The sequence below is a fragment of the Bactrocera neohumeralis genome, unplaced genomic scaffold, assembly GCF_024586455.1.
Source record: "Bactrocera neohumeralis isolate Rockhampton unplaced genomic scaffold, APGP_CSIRO_Bneo_wtdbg2-racon-allhic-juicebox.fasta_v2 cluster11, whole genome shotgun sequence".
Taxonomy (NCBI): Eukaryota; Metazoa; Arthropoda; class Insecta; order Diptera; family Tephritidae; genus Bactrocera; species Bactrocera neohumeralis.
In genome coordinates this window covers 10,004,870-10,027,042 of record NW_026089624.1, presented here as the reverse complement: position 1 = coordinate 10,027,042, position 22,173 = coordinate 10,004,870, and the positions used below count along the sequence as shown (strand labels likewise).

The following is a 22,173-nucleotide window of genomic DNA, read 5'->3' as shown; positions in this document are numbered from 1 at the left end:
CGACTGGCGCTGTTGTTAACTCGGCTATAATCGCGTAAGCGTTGTCTACGCCAATTAAGAAGAAGAAGATGGATGAGAAATTGAGTTTTTAGAAACCACTTGCTATTGTCTTGGTGGAGACACTGTGGGAAGAAAAAAGAGCTACATAAATTTTCCTACATCAAACACGAATTTAAACAGAGATGGCTAAAAGCTCATAAAGTTGAAGAAGTTTTTATGAAAAACAACCAGAAGTGGCTGGAAGGCACTTTTGAAATACCCGTGCATTCGCTCAATCAACCAGGTCGTCCGAGCAAATCATTTTCGGATTCGAGTGAACGAAGCAAGAGAATAAAAACTGAGGGAATTGGATCAAATTTTGATGATGAAATGATTATACATGCCGCTTAAGTCATATTGCAAACGAAGGGAAAAAGAAATGCCTCAAAAGTGCTCAAAGATATACGAAATTCACCAACAAAGGCTAGTAAATATAGAAAAGCCTATTCCAAGACCAATGAAACAATTGCTCCTTTGATCCCGTTCCAAGCACTCAAAATGTTCGTATAAGTTGACCTAACAAGACGACAATATGAAATAATAAAGGCAACTAACCCAAAGCATTACCCTTGTTACGACCTTTTGTTGAAAGCAAAACAAGAATGTTACCCACCAAAGACGGCATTGCGGGTAACGGCGACCTGCCCAGAAATTAGTTTACAATGCCTAATGGATCATACTATTCAACGATTATTAATCTACGTGGAAGAAGTGTTATCAACCCTTAACGAAATTGAAAGAAAGGCATTAACGGTCATTTATAAACGGGGGTGTGACGGGTCACAACAAGCACGGTACAAACAAAAATTCTCGGAAGACGCCGAATCCGATGCTAGTATATTTTTGAGTTCTTTTGCCCCACTTCAAATTTTTTGTGGTAAATAACCAACACCATCATCACCACGATTTTGCCGCCCCATCAGATTTCGGTATGTGCAAGAAACTACAGATGTAACAAAAGAGGAAATAAGTTATGTGCAAAATGAAATTAAGAACCTCACTCCTACAAAAGTAAATATTGATGGAAAAGAATTTTCTTATAATCACATTTTAAAAATGACCATGATTGATGGCAAAGTTTGCAATGCTGTAACCAACACGACCTCAACTAGCCGATGCTATATATGTGGCGCCACTTCCAAAGATTTCAATAATTTAAGCAAAAAGAACGAGATAAGTCCCGATGCTCTTGAGTTTGGCATTTCGGTATTGCACGCAAAAATACGTAAATTGCCCGTGAAGAAATATGGAAAGAAAAGGACTGAGGGAGAGAAAGCATTAGAAGAAGAAAGGAAAAAAAAATCCAAGAAATATTCCGCTTAGAAACTGGGCTGTTGGTGGACATGCCTAAAGCTAATTTTGGTAATATCAATGATGGCAATACGAGTAGGAGATTTTTTGAAAACACAGATATAGCGGCGGATATAACAGGCATCAACCACGAATTAATACACAAATTTAAAATCTTATTAGAGGCGATTTCAAGTGGACACAAAATAAATACAACAAAATTCGAAGAATACGCCTTCAACACCGCGCAAATGTATGTGGAATTATACGGATGGCATCCCATGACTCCAACAATGCATAAATTACTATTACATGGGGCGACCATCATAGATAATTCACTGTTGCCAATCAGCCAATTGTCGGAGGAGGCTGCAGAAACGCGAAATAAACATTTTCATCCATACAGACAGAATTTTTCAAGAAAATTTTCAAGGGAAGAATGCAACCGTGATATTTATCGGATCCACTCGTAGGTAGTGAAAGATCGTTAAAGAAAACTTCACACAACATTTTTTCCAGTGAAGTTATAGAACTATTAGAACCTGCTGAGCCCCACAGACAATCAAGTATTGAGCACGAAGAAGTCGAGATAGAAACATCTTTTAATAAGACAATTTAATGCATTTTGATTTATTTATGATTTATGAGAATAAAATGTGTTTTTATTATAAAATATATGTTTTTCTTATTTATTTTTTAAAATAAATATACAGTTTTTTAAAATACAGTCTTTCGAAGCCATTAACGTCCAAAAATAGTTTTGGCCGCCTAAATATTTCAAATCGACCACTGTGCAGCGGCAAATCTTTAAAAAAGAAGGGGAAAAAAGATGAATATTAATACTAAAAATATACATACAAAATTACATACATACATACATACGTGATAAAGAGTGTGTGCAAAAACTTACATGTGCTACCAAATTTCGAAAAAAAAGAATAAAAAGAAACAAGCAAGAAATACATACAAATATATTCTGTGCATAAGGAAGCGGAGGCTGTGTTAACACATTACAGTGAGTTACAAAAAATTTCTATCAAAGCGTTTGAACAGTTTCGTGACAAAAATAATAATTATTAAAGTGCCGGTCTAACGCTAATGTAAAACAAAAATCGCTAAAACTGTAAGTGCCACCAAGTGTCCGTTGTGTTAAAGGTGCCGTGTCCAGTGCCGCAATAGAGGAACACATAACGTAACGTTTTCATCTCTAGCCGCTGCTACGCTGCGTCAACGCTACCATCAAACTGCTGCTGCCATCGTCGCGGCTGCCATCAACCCGCCGCTGCTGCCATCGTCGCTGCTACCATTAAACCGCTGCTGCCATCAACACCGCTGCCGTCGTGGGAATGAGCTGCCGCTGCATCCTGTGCCAAAAGGACGTAAGCGCCGGCAAACAGTCGACGCACCAGGTAACGACTGCGAATTTCTGAAAGCAGTGCAAAAACAAAAAAAGCAAACTACAAAAAAACAAGTGCACTTTCAGTTTTTGGCTCTCCCTTTTTTCACTATATCGACATATTTACATACATACATATATAACAATATATATGTACATATATTATAAAATTTATATACAAAGGGAGTTTGGGATTTCGCGGTAGCCCTTTATTTTGAAATAAAGGTGAAAAAATTTTTAATTGCAAAATTAAATTATCTCGTTTTTCGCAATTTTTTTTTCGATCTGCGTTTGCAATAATCGGTCGTTTTTTCGCAATTTTTGTCGATTTTCGTTCGGACATTTTCCGATCAAATTACTTTTTTGTGCTATTGCTCATTTTGCGCATTTATTGGTTTGGCTTTCGTATACTTGGGAATCGATATTATTTTTTTCTCGTTTTCGTAACCGATTCCAAATATATTTGTTGCCAACTTTTATTGCTATTGGTTTGGCTTTCGTGTGTTTGGGAATAGACACATATTTTTTTTTTGTTTTCGTTATCGATTCTTAATATATCTGTTGCCAACCGCTATAGTCTTTCATTCGGAAACTTAATTTAACCAACGCGAAATGAGCAAGCCAAAGCCAACTCTCGCAAACCTGTCTCCAAGTAAGGAGTTGACGGACCTAAAATCGTTAAGACGCCAAAGAACGGTTGCGAAAAGTAGTATTTTGCGCATTAAAACGGGACTTCTCGAAAAGACTATGTCTTTAGGTCAAATAGAATTGGAATTGTTGAAGACGACATGGCCCGAGGGGAGTTGGAGGACATCATCGTTGAAACGAAGTCCATAATAAAGTCAATTTTAGCGAAAAATAAAACTTCACGTGCCGAAACATCTTTTGTAGCTTCTCACAGCTCAAGGCTCCCTAAAATGAATTTGCCGAAATTCAAGGGAGAATATTCAGAATTCAAAAATTTTATGAAATTTTTTCGAGAGCTTGGTTCATAACGATCCAAATATCCCAGATAATGAAAAATTCAACCATTTGGTTAATTGTATATCTGGAGAGGCTTTGGGAACAGTTAAAGCGTTTCAGATGTCGGATGAAAATTACCCGAAAGCGTTGGCAAGTCTCAAAAAGGTTTATGATAATAAATGTTTGATTTTTTTCAATACAATATCTAAACTTTTTGAGCTACCAACCATCCCAAAGCCATCCGCACCTTCATTGCGTTCAATGATTGACGAAATGTCAGCGGTATACGATTCATTGCTATCGCTGGGCGATGAAAGACAAATAACGAACGCAATAATTATACACATAGTAATGACAAAGGTTGACCCTGCCATCCGATCCAAATGGGAAGAAGCGCTGGACTATGACAAACTGCCTCTGTGGAAGGACTGTGAAGCCACTCTAAATAGGAGATACCAGCAGCTATCAGCGGAAGGAGCATCACACTCAAGGACGAAGCCCATACCAACAGGCATTACGGGTCATGGAAATCAACAACAAATGGATAGGACCAAATCGGCGCTAGTTGCTGCAAACACAAGGCAGCCTAGTTGTCAACAGTGCAAATCGAGGGATCACCATCTAATTGCCTGCCCCACTTTCAAGGCGCTTCCGGTGCAGCAGAGGTTTGAGTTCGTGAAATCGGTGCCCTTATGCATAAACTGTTTGCGTAAGGGGCACACGGTCTCTAAGTGCAGAGCGGATCGATGTCGTGTATGCAATCGATCGCATCACACATTGCTGCACCAGTATCCAGTCTCCTTCCGCGCTGCACCTCATCCGCAACCATCCACCACACATGCCATGCATACAGCGAGTATGCCGGATCGGGTAATGTTGGCAATAGCAGTAATTTTAGTGAGGACCAGCTGCGGAGACTACCTGCCTGCGAGAGCGTTGCTGGACTCAGGCTCCCAGGTCAACTTCAAGACGGAGGACTTGGCACAGAAGTTGCGGATTCGACGTCAGCACAAAACATTAAGCGTGATAGAAATTGGCAATTCCAATACAAAAGTGGGGTCAAAACTAAGCGCGTTTGTCAAGTCGCGTTCAAATAATTATGAATTTTCGACGGAATTCTGGGTAATGCGATGCATTTCGGCAAATCATCCAGATCATAACATCAATGTTAGCGGCTGAAAAATTCCGCACAATACTGAATTGGCGGATCCAGAATTCCACAAATCTAAAAAAGTGGATATCCTATTGGGTGTTGAAACATTTTTCGAGCTTTTAGCTGTTAGCAAAATTAAAAATGGTCCCAACCAGCCAACTTTTCAGAAAACCCTGTTAGGATGAATTGTATCTGGCAAATACGCCAGTAATATAAGTTCTCCTCCCAGATTACATAGCACATTATGCCAAGGTGAAGAAGACTTTACGTCAATAAATTCAGTAGCCCAAAAATTTTGGGCTCTTGAAGAATTACCTTCAGATTCAAATGGCATTAAATTCACACTAGAGCAACAAGAGAGTGAAAACTTTTTTCGTATATACAACTCAAGTATTGCCTTCAGGACGGCTTCAAGTAAGAATGCCTTTTAAAGCTGACCGTAAGTTACTCGGTCACTCTTATGAAACCGCAGTTCGGCGGTTTCAGGCCCTGGAGAGAAGGACATTAAAAGATCCAGAACTTCGCAAAATGTATCTGAGCTTTATGAATGAATATAGAGCTTTGAGTCACATGAGCCCAACGAACAATAAGATCCCGAGTGAGCCACACTATTTCATTCCGCATCAATGCCTTTTTAGGCCCGAAAGCACAACAACCAAATTACGTGTTATATTTCATGCTTCGAGTCGATATTCAACTTAAATAGCGTTGAATGAACTTTTGATGGTAGGTCCAACCATCCAAGAAGAATTATACTCAACTCTTCTTCGTTTTCGCTTACATAAGTATGCACTAACAGCGGACATTACTAAAATGTACCGTCACATAATTATGCATGAAGAAGACAGAAATTGTCAGCTTATTGTGTGGAGAGAGCATCCTTCTGAGCAAATTCAAAATTTTCGTCTTAACACCGTAACATATGGCACTGCGCCTGCTCCATTTCTCGCAACACGGTGTTTGCAAATGCTCAGTGATGCCAATACAATGAAATATCCACTGTGTTCATTGGCCATCAAAAGAGACTTTTGTGTTGATGATTTATGAACGGGGTCCGAAAATTTTGAGTCCCTAGATTTTTTGAGAAGTGAGGTAATTCAAATATTAAATTCGGCCGGATTAACCTTAACGAAATGGTTTTCGAACCATCCTAATTTTTTCGACAGTGATTGCACTGAAAAGTCATTAAGCTTCAATGACAAAAGTTCCACTAAAACGTTAGGAATCCATTGGTTGCCGAAAGAGGATTTGTTTCGCTTTGTTTTAGATGACAATTTTAATGATCTGTGAGCCACTAAAAGAAATATATTGTCAGTTTCTGCTCGCCTTTTTGATCCTTTTGGATTATTAGCCCCACTAGTTACCAAAGCAAAAATCTTATTGCAAGAGCTTTGGATCCAAAAACTAGATTGGGGTGAGTCGATTCCATTGCGACTTGACACTAGCTGGCAGAACTTTAAAGCCAACCTAATGCAGCTCTCATCGATAAGCATTCCTCGTTACGTAAACGTTGAGTCGAGTGCCATCTGCCAAACACATGGCTTCTCCGACGCCTCAATAAGGGCGTACGGTTGCTGTTTATACATACGAAGCCAATCTGCTAGTGGTATTAAATGCATGCTGCTTACTGCAAAGTCTAGAGTGGCTCCGCTGAAGACCAAATCTCTTCCGCGTCTTGAGCTCTCGGCAGCACATCTTCTTTCGAAATTATGGTCAAGAGTAGCGCCTATGTTGAATTTTAGACTGACTCCGAAATAGTTTTACATTGGATTAAAACACATTCATCTTCACTACAAACCTTCGTCGCAAACAGAGTGTCCGAAATCCAAAAGTTGACTGACAAAGTACATTGGCGACATGTACCAACGAAACAAAATCCTGCAGATTAAGTGTCTCGGGGTTGCAACGTGGACGAGTTGAATAATTCGATATGGTTTGGCGGTCCACAGTTGCTTCTAGAAGACCCTGCATTATGGCCAATTAATAACCACTTCCAGCTCTCACCAGAAGACGAAGCATTAGAGAAGAAGAAAAATACATTTACATTAATTTCGACTGCTGAGAAAAACTCAATATTGGACCTTATAGAAAAATTCTCTTCTCATAAAAAATTGCTTCGTGTGGTCGCATATATATTACGATGGATCAGACGACCACCAAAATCCTCTATGGGACAAGATCTGACTTCAGAAGAACTAAACTTGAGTTTTCTTAAAATTGCGCAAGTGGTCAAACATTCAGAATTTTTGGATGTTATTCAAAAATTGCATAAAGGTACCACCCTACCCGCAAACTTGCAAAAACTCAACCCGTTTTTGCATGAATACTCGGATAAGACGCTGTCGTTCAAATTAATCCGAGTAGGAGGTCGCTTATTAAATGCACCTCTCCCATACGATGCCAAATTTCCGCTTTTATTAAATAAAAGTTCGCATTTCGTTATAACGTATTTACGGTTCCTGCATATTCGAAATCACCACGCTGGGGCTAAAGCGTTGGTTGCGCTTCTTCGAGAACGCATATGGCTAATTAATGCCCGAGAAGCTTGCAGTAGAACCGTAAGAAACTGTATACATTGTTTTCATTACAAGCCGAAGTTGCAAAACCAAATAATGGGAAATTTGCCAGTCGAAAGACTTCGAGCACTACGGCCCTTTCTTATAAGTGGCGTAGATTTTTGTGGTCCGATATACACAACTCTAAAAATACGCGGTCGACCACCCGTAAAAACATATATTGCAGTTTTCATTTGCTTTACGTCCAAAGCAGTACATTTAGAATTAGTTTCGGACCTATCTTCTAATTCATTTATTCTCGCCCTAAAAAGGTTCATTGGACGCCGAGGAATGCCGACGAAGATATTCAGCGACAACGCCACCAATTTCGTCGGCGCCGATCGCAAGCTGCGCGAGCTGAAGGAGGCGTTTCTGGCAATGGGTCCAGAGTTGAGGAGATTCGCAGCAGACGAAGGGTGCAGCTTCACCTATATACCACCAAGGGCGCCGCACTTCGGCGGATTATGGGAAGCCGCGGTGAAGTCCGCCAAACACCATATCGTTCGCGTAATCGGCAACGCGCTACTCACAGCAGAGGAGCTAGCAACACTGTTGGCCGAAGTGGAGGCCATCCTCAACTCTCGTCCCCTAGTACCCCTGAGTCAGGACCCCAACGACGGCGAGGCACTAACCCCAGCGCACCTACTAATAGGATGCTCCCTGCGGGCTTTACCCCCAGAGAAGGTGCCAGTGGATCCAGTTCGTTGTTGCGAGAGATGGCAACTTGTTTGCTGTCTCAAGCAACAGTTCTGGCGACAGTGGTCCAAAGTTTACCTGACGGGTCTTCAGGAACGCAACAAGTGGCTGCACCCCAAACGCAACATGCAGCTCAACGACCTCGTTCTCGTCCACGAGGACAACGTGCCACCGCAGCAGTGGGTACTAGGGCGCGTCGTCGCAACCGTCGAAGGGCAAGACGGCAAGGTGCGAGTAGCAGAAGTGGCGACTAAGGCGGGCACGATTAAGCGCCCCATCCACAAACTGGCTGTCCTTCCACTGGATATTGAAGGAATCTGATCCTGTCAAGGTGGCCGGTGTTGCGTCAAGCGACAAGATATATATGTATATTTAAACCTGAAATTAAAATTAAGAAAAATGAATTATAAAAAATTACCTTAATACTTACAATAATCTATTACAATATTGAACGAAAAGTTGAAGATAATTATATTTACCCCTTTTTTATACATATGAACATTACCACTAGTTTAAGCCGTTAGTTTAAGATTTAGGCTAAGCAACTAAATGAAATTAAATAAAGAAGCATTGGTATTAGAATCATCGAATCGACCGGACGCGTTTTCATTTATTATCGCAATTTATTTACGAGACAGGCAATTAGGCTTCTTGTTTTATTCGCGCATTTCCCAAGTTTATATTTTCGCTTCTCAAAAACGCTTGAGAATTTTCAGTGTGAAATTATTCTATAAGATATATGGAATATTCTGGTGTTACAGTTTTTCTTACCATTAAAAGATGCCCAATGAATTTTATTAATGAACCTGACAGATTTACTGATTGCTAAAAAGTCGACTGGAAGTTTGAGGTGCTAGGTATATAAGGGTTAGGAGACTTATAGAGCTGATCTTATCCATTTTTGAAACAAGGGTACTTTAATGTCAGAGAAATATTCTCCCCAAAATTTTAATGACATTTCTCACAAATTTTCGGTAAAGGACAACCATAGCCATTGAGGTTCACCAAGGTTCTTAAACATATTTGTGTAAATTTTTAACACGATATATGTATTGGCTCTCGCATTCTTTGCCGTAAGGAGAAAAAATCAGATAAGATGTAAAATATTGGCATATGGGAAAACTTGAGCAAAGATGGGTTATTTAGCTTCCGTTTTTCAAAAATTCTTTGATAAATTGTGTTTTTTGGCGTATCATTGGTCTGAATTCACCGACGGGCGGCCGAATCATTTATATGTATATATTAGGGCGGGTCAATTTAAAAATCGCCCATTACTCTATGAAAATCATATTCCAGGGATCAAAATAAGATACTTTTTCGAAGGAACCATACCTCTAAAACTTATTTTGATGTCTCGCAATTTGGGTCGAACCTTTGGGTAGGGGCAAATTTTGAAAAACCCCACTTTGACCCATTTAGAGTGCTCCAATCGAGTCCAAATGCATGACCGACCCCCACTAACTTTAGACGGCCGATCCACCCATGCCAGTGGCACACCCCCTGGAACTCCCCTGGGGGGTTCCCCATACAATCATTTCAAAAAATCACCATTTTTGGTGATTTACATGAAAAAAGCAGCTAAATGGCTATGTTTTTTCTTTATTTTTATTTATTTATATATAATAATATCTATTTTTTCTCTTAAGAAATTTATTTAGTCAGAACATATGTAAATAAAAAAATTAATTTAAGTGAGTTATAGAAAAAAACTAAAGAAAATTATTGTTTGAAGTCTTTTTTACTTTCAAGTCTGGGTAATTTCGCACGGCTCTCTAATGTCGTCGCCATAACAGCCTCTACATTTTCCGGTATAACCCGTTTGGAAACGCTAGCTAGCAATTGAACATGTCGTTTCGTTCCTTGTATGTGTGATGGAATTTTTGGATCATTAAACGGTGGATTATCTTGATTTAAATATTCTTTCAATGTATCATACGGAATGCTTCGCGTGAATGGTGGTTCAAATACGATATTTATATCATTCAAATTGATCATTTCCGTATAACTTGTGCAATTAAAGTTTATATCTGGTTTTTTATAAACTCTACGTTCCATTGGCTCGTCAACATCGGTTCGATAGCGTAGAATTTTCTTGATGGCACAGTCGCGCTTTTCTTTCCTATCATCAAACAACATTGATAACAAGATATTTTCGGAATGCGCATAATATGAATTATCATTAATTACTTGATTGACAATTTTGCGTAAACGAGGTTCTAGAAATCGTGACCAACCAATGAACTTGAAAAATAATGCACTGCCGTACACGACAGAGCTGTAATACTTGATATTGAAGTACATTGGCACATAACATTTAATTATAAATTCAACCAGAATTCTTAAATTTGCATCTGGATTTTCCGTTGTCACATATAATCGCAATAATCTAGCGGCCTTGGTGAGCCGCCGAGAATGTACAATTTTCCCTGGTTTGATGTTAGCCAGATCCACCGGAACCACGCCGCTAGAAATTGCATGGGCCATGTCGTATAAGTACTTCGAATCGGTGGAAAATTCTTTCTTTTCTGGAGCAGGGGGCATATTTTGCAACTCAATTTTCTGGAAGCCGTCCACAACCTAAAAATATATAATAATAAAATAATTAAAAATGGTTGACAATTATAATAAATGAGTGATAGCAATAACTTACCGGAAGAGTTTCACAAGTTTCGATTTGACGGCTCAGTTTTCCGGTTGCCGATCTTGGTACAGTGCTGGTTGATTTATCCAAAGCTTCAAACAAATGCCGAAACGGAAGTTTGTTGAAGTGTAGAAGGCAAACAAACCAATGTGATGGTCTTTTTAACAGCAATTCGAATCGTCGTATAATTCCACCGTGTGGGCCAGTGTTTGTTGGCTCCCCGTCAGTGCATATTCCAATTAATGTATCCAGTGACATATTTTTATCGTTGAAAAAACCATTTAATTTGGTTGTTTTGTATTCAGCGGTTTCATGTTCCAGTCTTACGTAACCAATCAATTCAGAATTGGGTTCTCTCAAAATAACAAGATGAGGTTCTTTTACCATCCTAGTATGATACCTATTTCTCATCAATTTTATCTATCGTTAAAGTATCATCTTTTCTGCCATCGAATGAAAACGCTAACAAATTGGTATCATCTAACCGTCTGCGAAGCACTTCTTGTCTGCATTTCTCTTTTTGTCTGCGAATTTTCGATTTATCCATGATGAGAGGTTTCCCATGCTTATCTTTAATTTTAAAATCTTGCAAAAGAGCGTTTCCCAATGCTGATGCTACTCTGTCAGGCACACCAAATCTGTCACATGCCAAGGCAAAGTTAAAACAATCGTATCTCTCTGTGTATTGTGAACTTGTGCTTCTATCCATATCTTTTTGAACCGGTGGCGGTGCGTATGTTGAATTATCGGGATCTTAGTATGTTGGCATTGATGACATAGGAGTTGCTCCTTGCTCTTCAGTTTCCATGATAAATGCATTCATTGTTAGTCTTCTCTGATTATGTTGATCGTGCATGAACTCTTTGAGGCGTTCGGGAACCCAGCCGCATGCACATGGAGCTGCCTTCAAATCGCATTTACATGTTCCAATGTAAAAAATTGTTTCCAGAGATTTTACATACTCTGTAAATTGTTGGGTGCTGTTTCTTCTCTTGATTTGCTCTTGATACTTGTCAAGCAATTTATTCAATTTATTACATACACTACACATACCAAGTTTTTCTCAAATTCCAATCAACTTATCTTGTACTTGAATAGTGAATGATTTATGGGAAAACTTTTTTTGTTCTGTTTTAGCACGTTCGCTTAAGTAAAAATAATATATCAAGATATCCAGATGGGTTGGTAAATTAAGATCAGTCAAATCAGTAGACACACCAAAAACAGTAACATCATGCTTGGGTATATGACTCATTGGGTTTTCGGTAGTTGTTGATGTAGTTGCTTCATCTTGCGGTGTAGAGGATGGTGGATTCATTGTAAACTTTTTGAGGTAATAAAAATGAAACGGTAATTGTAAAGTAAGACGCGTAGGGTTTCGGTTGTTAAATATAACTCAGCTCTGGTTGCCCAGAGCTCCTTTATTTATAGCATTCCTTACCCTAATTTATGTATGCACCACATGCTGAGTGCATGCACACATCTTAACACTAATCTACTGTACATACCGACAGTATGTACACATATCTTAGGCATAAGTGTTTTCAAGGGCAAACACAATTGTCTATTGTTAGTTTAAGATCATTTGCGATCTTCAGGGCAAACATAATTGTTTCTTGTCTATTGTTAGTTTAGCATCATTTGCGATCTCAAGGGCAAACACAATTGTCTATTGTTAGTTTAAGATCATCACTTAAATTATTTTTTTCTTTTACGTATGTTCTGACTAAAAAAATTTCTTATGAGAAAAAATAAATATTATTATAAATAAATAAATAAAAATAAAGAAAAAACATAGCAATTTAGCTGATTTTTTTCATGTAAATCACCAAAAATGGTGACTTTTTGAAATGATTGTATGGGGAACCAGGGGAGTTCCAGGGGGTGGTGTCACTGGCATGGGTGGATCGGCCGTCCAAAGTTAGTGGGGTTCGGTCATACATTTGGACTCGATTGGAGCACTCTAAATGGGTGAAAGTGGGATTTTTCAAAATTTGCCCCTACCCAAAAGTTCGACCCAAATTGGGAGACATCAAAATTCGTTTCAGAGGTATGGTTCCTTCGGCAAAGTATCTTATTTTGATCCCTAGAATATGATTTTCATAGAGCAATGGGCGAATTTTTTGCCCCCCCACAAATCGACCCGGCCTAGTATATATATACCTAACCCTATATCCATATTGATTAGATGTTAGGTGAGCAAAACCATTATACTTTGTAGCAACATTTTGCGAGAGTAAAAAAAAGGTTTACCCTACCTACCTCTTTCATAATATTAAATGTTTCATATCATCAATTAATAACTTTGTACATCAATTATTTGTTTCGAAATTTAATTATTAAATTTATTTAAAATGAAATGTAACACTCGATTTTAGCTTGATGTCACATCTTCAAAATCAGTTAAAAGTTTACATACTAGTATATTTTTTTGAATTTTAATGCATATCTGGGTCTTCTAGTATATTTGATATATTTTTTCACAGAGTACGTATGTTGCCACGATACAACGATCGATCTCGGTCACCAGTTTTCGGCCGAGTGATTAGCAGAGAACCCATTATGCCCCCACGTGTAAATATCGGTCATCATCAGCGACATTACGGTGTTGATGGAAGTAACTTCGCTGGTTCCTCTTCCCGCATCTACGGAGCTGAAACGAAAGGAACACCCTCTTATCACGGTGCCGGTGGTAGCTCTCGTCGTCCGTTAAAATATCGTCACGTGGGTTCTAATAATGCAGCAACTAATGCGGGTAATAGTGGAAGCCCGAACTCTGTGAACGTTCAAGGAAGTTTCCAACGTTTGAAAGAACTGATTTGGACGGAGCGCGCCAAGGAACTGACGCAACAGCGCAGGGCAGAAGAGCTGGCCGCACGTGCAGCCGTTCTTAAAGAGATCACCAATGGACAAAAGCAAGTACACCATACAGTTACATACATTTCAAGTTATATTTAACACATTAAAATTTTAAACCTATACAGAAATTACCAAAAATATTAACTTTATCTTTCTTACGAACACACTCCCTTTATACATGTACATAGAATTCTTCAATCTATAATCACATTGTTGATATGATCTTATTGAACAGTATATACCTGTATTCGTAAATGCTAAATTCAAAATCTTGCTCTACTTATTTCAGAAAGTTTGACAAGTATTGCTTTTATATTACACAACTGGTGCGTTACGGGAGTATGCATTTAAAGTTTGAAAAGTCGGCGAGGCCCTGCCTTGCAAAAAGTTTCATGTACATATCTCCTAAACTACTAAAGCTTCTCTTCACTTTTTTACTGGCGTGGAAACCGCTTACGCGATTATAGCCGAGTTAACAAGAGCGCGCCAGTCGTTTCTTCTTTTCGCAAGGTGGCGCCAATTGGAGATTCCAAGCGAAACCAGATCCTTCTCCACCTGGTCCTCCCAATGGAGTGGGGGTCTTTCTCTTCCTCTGTTTCCCCCGGCGGGTACTGCATCGAATACTTTCAGAGCTGGAGTGTTTTCGTCCATTCGGACGATATGACTCAGCCAACGTAGCCGCTCTCTTATAATTCGCTGAAATACGTTAATGTCGTCGTATATCTCATCGTTTCACCGAATGCGATATTCGCCGTGGCAAAAGCACAAAGGACCATAAATCTTTCGCCGCGCTTTTCTCTCGAAAACTCGCAACGTCGACTCATCAGTTGTTGTCATCGTCTATGCCTCTGCACCATATAGTAGGACGGGAATAATGAGTGACTTATAGAGTTTTGTTTTTGTTCACAGGAACCTTATACGTGATGTTGAGGAGGCTTATCCTACGGTAGTTAGGGCAGATCGTGGGATCTCCTTTTTTGTGGATTGGGTAGAGCACACTTAAATTCTAAACGTTGGGCATGCTTTCATCCGACTATATTTTACAAAAAAGCTGATGCATGCTCCTTATCAGCTCTTCGCCGCCTTGTTTCAATAGCTCGGCCAGCAATCCATCTGCCCCTACCGCTTGGTTGTTCTTTAGACAAATGATTGCTATTCGAACTTTTTCATGGTCAGGCAATGGAACATGCATCGTTATCGATTGGGGAATAGGGTTCGCCTTCTCCTGGCGTTGTACGTTCACTGCCATTCAGAAGGCGGCAGAAGTGTTCGCTCCATAATTTAAGTATGCTCTAGACATCGGCTACTAGATCACCTTTGGGGGTTCTACAAGAGTATGCTCCGGTCTTCGAACCATCCCTTAGTCGCCGCATTTTTTCGTCAAATTTTCGAGCATTACCCCTGTCGGCCAGGTTATCAAGATCTTCATACTCACACATTTCGGCCTCTCTCTTTTTCTGTCATCAAATGCGTCACGCTCCTCTCTTCAGCTCTCGGTATCTAACTCATATTGCACGTGTTGTGGTCGATCGTAACTTTACGAGATAAGCAGTCTGTTTTCTCTCCACTGCGACACGGCACTACCCGTCGTACTAGCTGTTCTTTTGCATTTTCCGAAAACCAATGGTTTCGGTTGCAGCTGGACATAAGGAGTTTGAAATGCCGTCCCACAGTTCCCTTATACCGAGTTGTTGACGAGTGCTCTCAGAGAACAGGAGTGCAAGTTGAGTAGAAAATTGTTCTATTGTATTTGCAGCTTTTCGACGTCGAATATTCCTTGTGTTTGTTGACGTGCGTTGTATGCTGCACAGAGGCGGATGTGATTCTTGGCTGCAACAAGATAGTGGTCTAAGTCGATGTTAGGACCTCGGAGCGTACGCACGTCTAGAAAACTGGAGATGTGTCTTCCGTCTCTCAGAACATGATCAATCTGTTTGGTGGCTTTCGATCCGGAGACAGCCAGGTAGCTTGATGTATTTTCTTGTGCAGGAATTCAGTACTACAGATAACCAAATTTCAAGTCCCGGCGAAGTCGATCAGCCTCAACCCATTTGGGGATGTGTCCTAGTGGAGGCTGAATTTACCTACTGTTGCGCCAAAGATACCTTCTTTGCCCACTCTGGCGTTAATGGGAGAAGGTCCAAAACCCGGCGCCTAACATAACGTATGGCACATTCATCGTTGCGCAGTGCGCTCGTAAGCTCCCGACATCTGTGCCGCAAAAAGAGCATAAGCGCATTGCGCAACAATATATGTGCCGCCCTTTTTAAGAGCGGTTGGGTGACAAAAAATTCAATATCTTTGAAATGGTATGAATGAACAAAAAATTTTTTTTCTAGCGTGAAGAACACATGAAAAATTTCAATTGCTAAACAAAAATTTATGTAAAATATTATTATTTAAAAAATGGATCTTGAAAAAATATTTGTAATGTAGCACGAACATTTTTCTTTGACTTCACAAAATTTCATCGATTTATCTCCAGTAGTTTATGAGAAAATAATTTTACAATTTTATCGTCCTCTAATATTCAACCGACCAAAGATGCCTTCTATGAGCGCTTGGAGCGCGCTTATGAGAGCTGCCCCCGCCACGATGTCAAAATCGTGCTTGGCGACTTTAACGCCAGGGTGGGCAAAGAAGGTATATTTGGCACTACGGTCGGTAAATTCAGCCTCCACGACGAAACATCCCCAAATGGGTTGAAGCTGATTGACTTCGCCGGGGCCCGAAATATGGTTATCTGTAGTACTAGATTCCAGCATAAGAAGATTCATCAAGCTACCTGGCTGTCTCCGGATCAAACAACTACCAACCAGATCGATCATGTTGTGATAGACGGAAGACACGTCTCCAGTTTTTAGATGTGCGTGCTCTCCGAGGTCCTAACATCGACTCGGACCACTATCTTGTTGCAGCCAAGATTCGCACCCGCCTCTGAGCAGCAAAACATGCACGCCAACAAACACAAGGAAGGTTCGACGTCGAGAAGCTGCAATCACAACAGACAGCCGAACGATTTTCTACTCGGCTTGCACTCCTGCTCTCTGAGAGCACTCGTCAACAACTCGGTATAAGAGAACTGTGGAACGGCATTTCAAATTCCTTACGTACAGCTGCAACCGAAACCATTGGTTTTCGGAAAGTGCAAAAGAACAGCTGATACGACGAGCAGTGCCGGGTCGCAGCGGAGAGAAAACAGGCTGCCTAGCTCGCAACGTTACGATCGACCACTACACGTGCGGGATGGGATAGATACCGAGAGTTGAAGAGGGAAGCGAGACGCATTTGCAGACAGAAGAAGAAAGAGGCCGAAATGCGTGAGTACGAAGAGCTTGATAAGCTGGCCGACAGGGGTAATTCTCGAAAATTCTACGAAAAAATGCGGCGGCTAACAGAAGGTTTCAAGACCGGAGCATACTCTTGTAGAACCACCAAAGGTGATCTAGTCACTGATGCCCAGAGCATAGTTAAATTATGGAGGGAACACTTCTCCAGCCTGCTGAATGGCAGTGAACGCACAACACCAGGAGAAGGAGAACCCGATTCCCCAATCGATGACGATGGAGCAGACGTTCCATTGCCTGACCATGAAGAAGTTCGCATAGCAATTGCCCGCCTGAAGAACAATAAAGCGGCGGGGCCGATCGATTACCGGCCGAACTATTCAAACACGGCGGCGAAGGACTAATAAGGAGCACGCATCAGCTTCTTTGTAAAATATGGTCGGACGAAAGCATGCCCAACGATTGGAATTTAGGTGTGCTATGCCCAATCCATAAAAAAGAAGACCCCACAATCTGCGCCAACTACCGTGGGATAAGCCTCCTCAACCTCGCACATAAGGTTCCATCGATCGTATTGTGTGAAAGATCAAAGCCCACCGTCAACAAACTGATTGGGCCTTATCAGTGTGCCTTCAGACCTGGAAAATCAACAACCGACCAGATATTCACCATGCGCCAAATCTTTGAAAAGACCCGTGAAAGAAGAATCGACACACACCACCTCTTCGTCGATTTCAAAGCTGCTTTCGACAGCACGAAAAGGAGCTGCCTTTATGCCGCGATGTATGAATTTGGTATCCCCGCAAAACTAATATGGCTGTGTAAACTGAGGTTGAGCAACACGAAAAGCTTCGTCAGGATCGGGAAGGACCTCTCCGAGCCGTTCGATACCAAACGAGGTATCAGACAAGGCGACTCCCTATCGTGCGACTTCTTCAACCTGCTTCTGGAGAAAATAATTCGAGCTGCAGAACTAAACAGAGAAGGTACCATCTTCTATAAGAGTGTACAGCTGCTGGCGTATGCCGACGATATTGATATCATCGGCCTCAACACCCGCGCCGTTAGTTCTGCTTTCTCCAGGCTGGACAAGGAAGCACAGAAAATGGGTCTGGTAGTGAATGAGGGCAAAACAAAACGAAATATCTCCTGTCATCAAACAAATAGTCGTCGCACTCGCGACTTGGCTCTCACGCCACTGTTGACAGTCATAACTTTGAAGTTGTAGATAATTTCGTCTATTTAGGAACCAGCATTAACACCACCATAAATGTCAGCCTGGAAATCCAACGCAGGATTGCTCTTGCCAACAGGTGCTACTTCGGAGTGAGTAGGCAATTGAAAAGTAAAGTCCTCTCTCGACGAACAATAGCTAAACTCTATAAGTCGCTCATAATTCCCGTCCTGCTATATGGTGCAGAGGCTTGGGCGATGACAGCAACCGATGAGTCGACGTTACGAGTTTTCGAGAGAAAAATTCTGCGAAAGATTTATCGTCCTTTGCGCATTGGCCACGGCGAATATCGCATTCGATGGAACGATAAGCTGTACGAGATATACGACGACATTGACATAGTTCAGCGAATTAAAAGGCAGCGGCTACGCTGGCTAGGTCATGTTGTCCGGATGGATGAAAACACTCCAGCTCTGAAAGTATTCGACGCAGTACCCGCCGGGGGAGGCAGAGGAAGAGGAAGACCTCCACTCCGTTGGAAGGACCAAGTGGAGAAGGACCTGGTTTCGCTTGGAATATCCAACTGGCGCCACGTAGCGAAAAGTAGAAAGGGCTAGCGCGCTGTTGTTAACTCGGCTATAATCGCGTAAGCGGTGTCTACGCCAATTAAGAAGAAGAAGAATATTCAACCTTCAATAACTTTAACAAAAAAAATCATTTTGATGAACTATTCATATCAGGGGGTATACGTCTGATTCCTTTCCTAATGAACTGCTAATTTTCAAAATCGGTGATTTTGCGAAATTTTTATGGACCACTTGACGTGGTTTGACCCATAATAGATAAAATCGGGTCGATACTACCCCAACTCACATATATTTCATATGTGACCTGGTCTACGGAAAGGGGGCTTAGGTGTCAAAAAATCGGAAAATTGATTCGGATGGAAGATGAGATGCTTTTTCACGTGATAGAATCTAGAAAGAAACTAGTTTTCGCACGTTAGCTCCCTTTTCGTAGTCCAGGTCACATATAATGATTTTCGTTTTGCTAACAAATCTTATGCTGAATATCCTCTGGTTAACGTTTTACACCTTAAGGTTATTCCATGGCTTTGATTCCTGCAAGTTGCACGAGTATAAAACGTTCGGTTGAACCCGAACTTAGCCCTTCCTTACTGGTTTGTTTTAGCATTCATTTGCGAGAAATAACATCTTACAAGAGGTTGTGTTTTATTTTCTACTTTATTATATTCATTGCTAATTTCGGTTTCTTAATCAGACTCAATAATAATGTGTCTTATGAATTTTCGGGTTAAATGACCTTTTATTAGTAAAATTTATTTGATAAACTTTTTGGATTTTTCCTAAGATACTGTCTTCAGTTTTTATACAATTTGTCACGGAAGGATTCAGATATCTAGACTAGTAAGACTTTCTTCTGTAAAATCTAGTTCAACTTTTTTATGATAATATGGTATTAATTTTTGTGCGGTACTTTCATCGCTGTGTTGCTGTCATGGAGTTTATTTGTTGAAGTCGTCTAGATAATGCATTTGCTATCACGTTTGTATTTAATTCCTTAATTACATTATTCTAATGTTGATTTCCATCGTGACAATTTACTATTACGATTTCTGTTGCTGAGTGCATAAGTTGAAGGTTAGTGGTTTGTGATGTTTACACTGCTTGAACCGCAGAAAAAATGTTTAAATTCCAAACGAGGGCTAAGAATTCTTTTTCAATTGTAAAGTAGTTTTGTTCTATCTTTGTCAAGGATATTGTAGCATAAACTCAGCGGAAATCGCGTCTTAACTTAATGTTATTATGATTTTGATAGAAAGATTTTTGGACATACGTTTCTCCTTCCCTCTTACACGCATTGTTAAGAGTTTGGCATGTTTTGAGTAGTCTTTTATAAATCGGCGGGAATAACCGGAAAATCCCTGGAATGATAATATCGGCTTAACCCATAGGGTAATATCTAGAATATACTGGTATGTTGTGTGGTAGTTCGGCTTTTCCTACTTGGTGTATATTAGCTTTTCGTAGAGCAAAGTAGAATTTGTTAGTCTAAAAAATGGATATCTGAAAATTCTATTGTAATGTCGCCTTGAGAAGTATATTGGTTATAATATAGAGTAGTCGAAAAAGTCTTTTCGTATTTCTGATCAAACTTCAACTTATTTTTTTTTTATATTTATAATGAACTTTAATTAACCAAATGTGTACCATTTCAGTCGCCCATTTGTTGCCATACAAGTATGTATTTCCGCCAGAGATATTATTCCATCAGAGTAAACCTTTTCTGGTTTCTCGGCGAAAAACTGCGACTAGTAATTTTCATGGCCTTCTCTTGAAGCCAACTGTATTCTATTCAGAGAGTTCTGCATTGACCGAAACAAAAGGTAGTGCGATGATGCAAGGTCAGGGGTATAAGGTGGAACCATCAAAACTTTCCAGCCAAGCTCTCCCAGTTTTTGCCGAGTCATCAAAGCGTCGTCCTAATGGAAGACGAAGCCCTTACTGTTGATCAGTTCTGGCCGTTTTTTCGACTGCTTGCTTCAATCTCTCAGTTGTTGACAGTAAAATGTAGAATCAATCGTTCGACCTGGCTGGAGTTGCTCATAGTGAATGATTCTTTTCCAATCCCACAAACACTCAGCGTAACCTTTCAAGGCGTCAATCCTGGCTTTGCGACATTTTGTTTTGATTTCTTTCGCACATTATTGTCGTATTTGATCCACTTTTTGTCTCCTGTTACCGATCGCCAGAGATGGTTCGATTGCATTTCGTTTCAGGAAAGAATCGCAAATGTTAATTCGGTCCATTAAATTTTTCACAGACAATTCATGTGGTACCCAAACATCGAGCTTCTTTTTGTAGCCAGCTCTTTTTTAAATGATTCAAAACAGTTTGATGATGAATTTTAAGTTCCTTAATCTTTTCCATAATTTCATCGGCATTTTCAATGATAGGTCGACGAGAACGAGGTGCATCTTTCACATCGAAATTTCCAGAACGAAAGCGAGCGAACCATTGTCATGCTACACGAACTGATACAGCATAGTCTCCGTTAACTTCACAAATTTCATTGGTTGCTCGCGTGGCATTCTTCCCTTTTTTATACAAAAATTTCAAAATACGGCGAATTTCTTCATTATTTGCACTCATTTTTGAATAGCTGTAACTTTTTTCAACTTCACCGAATTTAATTTTTTTTTGGTTAAATGAAGCTTAAAATGTTTACCTTTCCAACACTATTTAGTATGACGCAATGTGATATACGACTGCAACGATATGTACTGACAAAATACGAGACTTTTTCGTCTACCAATAATATTCCCATGATTGTTCTACTATAAAGGTATATTCTGGGTTTTGGTACTGCATTCTTCCTGAATACTGCTGGTTGGCCTAAATTTTGTATTCGATGCATTGGTTGGGGAATGTAAACAAAATCGGTATAAAAAAGTTTTTTTGGATATTGTTGTTGGCTTGGTGGAAGTGATGGTGATAGTGGTTTCGTGATATTCATGCACAATTGTAGTACTTGTGGCAGGTCAGTCTACTCTTTTATAACAAGTAATTTAGGAAGTTCGCCATTCAAACCTCTTACAGAAGTGTCTAAGTATTTATCGCAATAGGTTTTAGTTAATATATTTAAGGATTCTTGACTTATGTCAGGGCAGACAGTTTTGTACAATATTAAGGAAAGATTGGATTAATGTACTACTAGACCAAAGAGTCTGCGTAGTGCATATTAGGACAGTTTTCTAAAAAGAGATTCTAAAGCTACATCGGCATTCTTTGGTTTTAATTTATTATTGACTTTACAAGCCTTTATGTAGTTTTGGAAACTTATGATTCTTAATTTCTGGAGGTTCCTTTGAGATGAATCGCAGAGTTGTTTAGTGTTATAAAGACGGAGAGTTCGCCTTTAAGATACACAAGAAATATGAAACCTATCAAAGATTTCTTCTGGCGAACTTGATGTTGTTGGGATGCCTCGCACCAAATTTAATATATGAAATTGTTAAGTATGTATATTCACTCAGCGTGATTCTTCAGAAAGAATTGATCGATCTAGCAAAGGGATCAAATATGATAGATACGCTGCT

At 40.0% G+C, this 22,173-nt stretch overlaps 1 protein-coding gene across 1 annotated transcript in view; it reads left to right on the top strand.

Annotated features, from left to right (window-relative positions):
* LOC126765886 (uncharacterized) overlaps window positions 1-22,173 on the top strand; it is a 216,101-nt gene that overhangs the window by 96,110 nt on the left and 97,818 nt on the right. The window contains exon 4 of the mRNA XM_050483558.1: window positions 13,220-13,648. Coding sequence (XP_050339515.1) covers window positions 13,220-13,648 — 429 coding nt within the window. The remainder of the gene's footprint in view (window positions 1-13,219; window positions 13,649-22,173) is intronic.